The sequence below is a fragment of the Maylandia zebra genome, linkage group LG20 (genome assembly GCF_041146795.1).
Source record: "Maylandia zebra isolate NMK-2024a linkage group LG20, Mzebra_GT3a, whole genome shotgun sequence".
Lineage (NCBI taxonomy): Eukaryota > Metazoa > Chordata > Actinopteri > Cichliformes > Cichlidae > Maylandia > Maylandia zebra.
The window spans coordinates 33,756,215-33,762,398 of NC_135186.1; the positions used below are offsets into that span (position 1 = coordinate 33,756,215).

Below are 6,184 nucleotides of genomic sequence, written 5' to 3' on the forward strand. Positions count from 1 at the left end.
TTTAAAACATTTAATTATTTATTTTCAGTTGTATTTAATTGATGACATTTTAATTAATGATATATTTAATTAATTATTGACACATTCAATTCATTTTTTAAATGATGTATTTATTTAATTCCTTTTGGCACTCCTGGGCCTCCACAGTACAATAATGTCAACATGGGCGGAAAGTTTCCAGCACCTTGATGAATCTGACAATTAGAGCAGTTCAGAGTTTGCATGCATATCTGTTTATTTCTTTAGCTTTTTGTCACAGTCCCGTTTCGATTGGAAGGAGCACGCTTTTCCTGAACGATCGCTTCTGTCTGATCTCTGTTTCTGCACTCGGCTCCTTCCGTCTGTCAGACCCAACATGGCGGCCTCCGCGGCTTCACGTGAGGTCTTCACAGAGGGAGTCCGAGCGGTTCTTCAAACCTGGCCAGTTCTTCAGGTGAGTTAGAGCCGATCGAGTGCCTCCGGAGCGGCAGGCAGACGGGTCCAGCTGATACCCAGACGGGTTACTGATTCAACGATAACCGATATGATGCTAACATGCTAACAGCTTCTCACGTGAGGAGCTTATGTTCTGTTAAACCAAATCACAGACCTACACAGAGCATTTTTATGGCAGCGGGACCTTTTAACTGGATAAATAAAGGATAAATACAAAAGTCACTCTGCCACAAACTGACGGCGACTTCTACCTTGTGAGAGGAATGTTGTTTGTGGCTCAAGATGACTTGATATCATACATGAGGGAGACAGTTCACATATATCTCACATATTATAGGTCAAAATGTCTTTTTTATGGAAGTGTAAATACCGGGAATCACTTTTTGGCACACGGGGGTTGTGTGGTGATTGTTTTTATGTTGCTAAGTAGACTGTAGTCGGCAGGATTTAGAAAGCAGTTTTATATCAAATAAACAGAGGACCTGTTTTGGAAGTATCTTCATGATTCTGCGTTACTGTACCCACATCATCATCAATCCAGTCCTTCTTGACCAAGATTAGTGTTATTTATTGAAGTGTGGAGCTCAGTTCGGATGTGTAAAGATGGAGCTGCAATGCAGGAGGACAATTTGAAGACCAGGATTAGATTCAACGATGTAGTGAAGCAGCACATGCAGAGAGTTGGTGTGACTGTAGACAGATGATCTGCTGTGGCGATCCCTAAAGGGGGCAACCAAAAGAAGGTGATGAACTTTGACCTTTGGATAGTTCATCTTTTTAAATGTTTCAAAATGATTCATTACTTCAGCAGAATGCAGGTAGAGCTTGGAGTGTGGGCGTCTGGATGCTGGGGGGTGGAGTCAACACATAGAAGAAGAAGTGGGAAATTTAAACAGACGTGTGGGGAGGATGTGTTTGAGTTGGGTGCCTGCAACATCTCGCAGGATTCTCTGTTTATGAGATTTTATTAATTAGCTCGTTTATTCTTAAGTCAACATTAGAAATCTGATGTTATGTATGATGTGAGGTCACAGCAATAAAATGTACCATCTCTGTTTGTCGGACAGATTGCGGTGGATAACGGGTTTGGAGGCATCTACGGCCAGCAGAAAGCTGATTGGATGGTGGATGTGGTTCAGCAGTATTTCCATGACAACGGTGGGTATGTGTAGTTGTTACGGTGCTAATTAGAAGTGGGTGAACCCTTTAAATCGAGTTTAAGCTTTCAGTGATCATTAGATGTGATCTGGGTTGCCTCAGTTTCAGCTCGTGAGGATGCATGAATAAAAGTGACTTTGAACCTCCAACGGTTCAGTCTGTTCTTTGAATCTGACAAAGGACAGCGTGAGATATGGATTGAATTTAATGTTGCATAAGAAAAGACAAATAATTAGACAAAGTTTCTGTCGATATCAAGTTGATTAAAGGGAAACTCAGTCAAGTGTGTCTCAGAGGTTTAAAGGGCTCCTGTTGTCCTTCTTTTCTGCTCCATGTTCACATCAAACTTAAGTCTCAAATAATGAGGTATGTATGTAAAAGCAACCCATGTGAGCCTAAAGGCTTCAGACTGCTCCAAATGCTCCTCAATAAGATGCCAGAGAAAGAGGGTATGTTTAATATGTTCATCTGAACACGGCTCTGCCTGTAGACGCTGAAACCCCGCCCACCTGTAGTTTAAACCCTCTGTTTACAAGACGTAGCCTGTCAGAAGAAGTTTGGTTTAAAGGGAGATGATCTATAATATTTCAGACAGGATGAACTGAGGAGCAGTTTAAGATGTTTTGAACTGTGCGCCATGCAGAGCTTTACTAGTGGAGTCTAAGAATAGAAATAAGGAGCAGAACCACGTTTAATTAAACAGCGAAAGCTTCAGGGTCATTTTTGATGTTGTGTTAACATCTCCGTGTGTCTGTGTGTGTCAGCTGACCTGCAGCAGTACGAAGTCGAGGACTTCATCGCTGAGCTGATGGATCAGGAGTTCAATACAGTGGTGGATGATGGGAGTTTACCACAGGTACACAAAGACAACAGCAATAACAGTGTTTCTTTTTTAAATCCTGTTTTTAAAATGCATTCATCTTCACTGTATTTAAGTCTTCTGTGGAGAAAAGTAAACCGTCGGGATCAGAGGCTACATTTCTCATTCTCTGCATGGATATGATGTTATAATAAAAGCAGCATGTTTATGACATGTCTGCATGTAAATTCTGGTTGTCTTCATCACCTTCCTGCCTCCTGATGTCAGCATTATATCTGCGTGGTCTTATTAACGTCTTCATCAGTTAGTTCAGTAGGACGAGCGAGGCATGAGTTCATCGGTTCTTCTTCTCGCCAGGACAATATTTAGTTTAGTCTTTTTGTTGTGTTTGTGAAAATACACGGCAGTTCTCGCGCTCGTACTGCCTCACGAACGAAGCTGCAGCGTTCACTATGATGTGATTAATGATGCAGAACTCGCGGTTGAAAATGGGCTGTTCGTGTTTTATGGTCGAGCAGAGGTGGTGCGTTCGCTGTCCGCTCCAGAGCTGGCAGCGAGCTCTGTAGTCAGATGGAGGCGGTGCACGATGTGCTACAGCCAGTCTGTGGTTTGCAGAACATAAACACTGTTTGATGATGAGCTCCCAGATGTTTCCATAACCCCGTCCGCCCATCCTGCTGCTTCATCACTTTTCTTATCTGATGCCTCCTCTTTCCTTTATGCGGTTTTTGTTCCTGGGTGTTTCCTGGTCGTCCTTTTGGAGCTGGCGTTGAGTCCTCAGAGATTCATGTCGGTCTCATCCTGGAGAAGAGTCACACCTGCTGCTTTTCTCCAAATTTAGCATCCACCTTAACAACACCTGCTTCTCTGTCACTTTGAAGTTTTGCTGCCTTTTGAACAAAAGCGCTGCGGATTCTGTTAAAGCGGCTCCGTTTGATCTCTTCTGCTTTGTTTGAGCCTCGTTATTTCTTCTTTCCTGACGCTTTCCAGGACGACTCGGTTTCTCTGAGCTCTTTGTTCTTGTAAACATTCAAGCGGCCAACTTTTCACTGTTCAAACCTCTAAACTCTCCACACAGTTGTTTCCTCATTGACGTCAACTTGTTTGAACTAAAGCGCAGCAATTAAAGTAGTTTTATTATTTTATTCCACACCGAACAAAAACTGAAGGAATGAACACAGAATCGTCCACTTGGTGCTGGTCTGCAGGTGTGGATGTTTGAAGGTGATGTGTGTGTGTGTGTTTGTAGGTGTCCGCCAATCTGCTGCAGATGTTCGGTCAGTGGCGGCAGGGGGCACTGGAGCAGCTCAAACACACCATCAACACTCTGACACAGAATAAGAGTCAAAGGGCAAAGGTCACGGCTCAGCCCACACAGTCTGATGAAGAGAGCAACGATGACGCACAGGTACGGCTCACCTGACAGACACACACAGGTCAGAATCAGGACTGTGGATTTTGATCTCCGTCACTCCCACTGAGAATCTCTGAGCGACGTTCAACCTTTTTGAACGAGTAATCTGAATCTTTCACACCTGAATTACATTTTATAGGCTTTGTTAAAACCTGCAGCCCCATCAGTTGTGCGCCCACTCGAGCAGAAATCTTCAAAAAGTGTATTTTGTGTGAGTTTTGCAGTGTTGCATCCATTTTGATCTTCTAGCCGTGATTCCTTTTGTGGTTTAAAAATGACTGTATCACATAATTACGGAGTATTTGCCATGGACTGTCCAGTATGTGTCTTGCTTTCAGCTCCAGCTCTGGATGGATGGAAGGAAACTGTAGTTTGAAAATCTTTCAGCTTCTCTGATGCAGTTACATCCTCGTTCTGTCCGTTTGTAAAGTTGTGCTGCTTCTGTGCTCATATTATAGTCGTAAACAGACAAAACATTACGATATGTGGAGTGGGTGTAAAATGGATTTGGTTGCTGTTTTAAAACAAAACTCAAATGTGTTTCATGAAGTTAAGGTTTAAAATTCCTGGAAAAACCACGACACTAAAAAGCCAATTATGGCCCCGCCCCGTGTACGCCAGGGGCTCATTCATAGTGTGAAGACACAGCTGACTGAGGGCTTCAGATGGGAAAAAAAAAAATATATATATATATATATATATATATATATATATATATATATATATATATATATATATATATATATATATATATATATATATATATATATATATATATATATAAAAAATGAAATCACCCGGGTTGAGTGATGGTTGTTTGTGTGTGCAGGAGATGGAGTGTGAAGCGTCTGGTCCATCGGTCAGCAGGACACATCCTCCTCCTACTCAGGATGAAGAAGATGGCTGGACGGTGGTGAGGAAGAAGAAGTGAAGATTTTAGGATGAACTGTTAAACTGAGAGACTGAAGCATCTCACCTTTGACCTACAGGAAGAGACTTTTTAGTGAAAGCTGGGCCTCAGCCTCCACCTGCTCCAGACTGAAAGGGTCCTGCAGGCTCAGAAAGGCGTGCTGTTTGTCGGCCGCCTGCTGGGACGTTCAGTCTGGAGCAGGTGGACGGGGACGATGTCCTTAAACCGGAGTCACTCTGCTTCCTGTGGATGAATTTTTTATTATTATTATTATTAAACACTTTGACCATACGCAGTGCTGTCGCTATACTGTACATCACAACATATAGAATTATACATCTTACTAGTACTGGGTCAGACAGACTTCAGAGGTTCGTGCAGTTGCTTCAGGTTTGTGGAGACCACCTGAGTCCAGTGAACTCGTTTTCATTAACTATGTTGCCAAAAGTATTCACTCACCCAGCCAATCACTGAACTCAGGTGTTCCAATCACTTCCATGGCTACAGGCGTATAGAATCAAGCACCCAGGTATGCCGACTGCTTCTGCAAACATTTGTGAAAGGGACCCCAGCGTGGTACCGTGATTGGATGCCACCTGTGCAACAAGTCCAGTGAAGTTTCCTCATTACTAAATACTCCAGTCAGCTGTTAGTGGGATTATAGCAAAGTGGAAGTGATTGGGAATGACAGCAACTCAGCCATGAGGTGGTAAAATCAGAGCGGGGTCAATCGCTACAGACCTCCAAACTTTATGTGGCCTTCAGGTTAGCTCAAGAACAGTTCGCCGACGGCTTCATACTGTGTTTAAGAAACTGGTCCTCTGTGCTGTGCACCACTGCATGGATGACATCGACCTGATGAGCCTCTCTACGGGAACACACCAGGTTCACGTCCGACAGCTTTGTTCAAGCTTTCGCTCAGCTGGAATTTCAGTCTGCGTGGGGTCGTAATTTGAAATATAGACTGCCTCTATGTGCCAGAACTCCTGCTCTCCTTATTTGCTCTGTGCAGCTTGACTTTGCATTAAAGGAAAAATATATATTTTTAGCAGCGAGCAGAGTCTACTGCAAATGCGTCTGCTCGAAATGCAAGCATTGTTTTGAGTGAACACGAGCAGCTTAGTCTACAGGCACCTGTAGTTGAACTACTCACAGCAACTTCTGGCCCGTGTCTTTCTCTGCAACCAGTTGCAGTTCTCACCAACCAGCTGGGGAATACACGTTTTTCCCTAAATAGGGAGGGGGGGGTCACTGATCGGTCACTGGGCCTGTGTGAGCGAGGCCTTAACCAGCCCACCACAGTTGGAATGTAATGCAGCTGCAAGTGGTGTTTTCCCAGGATCAGTTTCTGCCACAGGCCCATCAGCAGCTAAATCTGGCTCTGACACAGAATCAGCCCCGGCTTCTTGTACACTGATTTATGTGTTGAAAAGCAGGCTCCCCTTCA

The 6,184-nt window shown here is 43.6% G+C and overlaps 1 protein-coding gene across 1 annotated transcript; it reads left to right on the forward strand.

The window, feature by feature from the left end:
- The first annotated feature begins 268 nt into the window (after positions 1-268).
- On the forward strand, positions 269-5,028 carry tsr2 (TSR2 ribosome maturation factor). The gene is made up of 5 exons (XM_004568144.2): positions 269-433; positions 1,503-1,593; positions 2,358-2,449; positions 3,663-3,821; positions 4,657-5,028. Exons 1-5 carry the CDS (start codon positions 356-358, stop codon positions 4,756-4,758), a joined length of 522 nt encoding a protein of 173 aa, XP_004568201.1. The 5' UTR covers positions 269-355; the 3' UTR covers positions 4,759-5,028.
- The last annotated feature ends 1,156 nt before the right edge of the window (positions 5,029-6,184 follow it).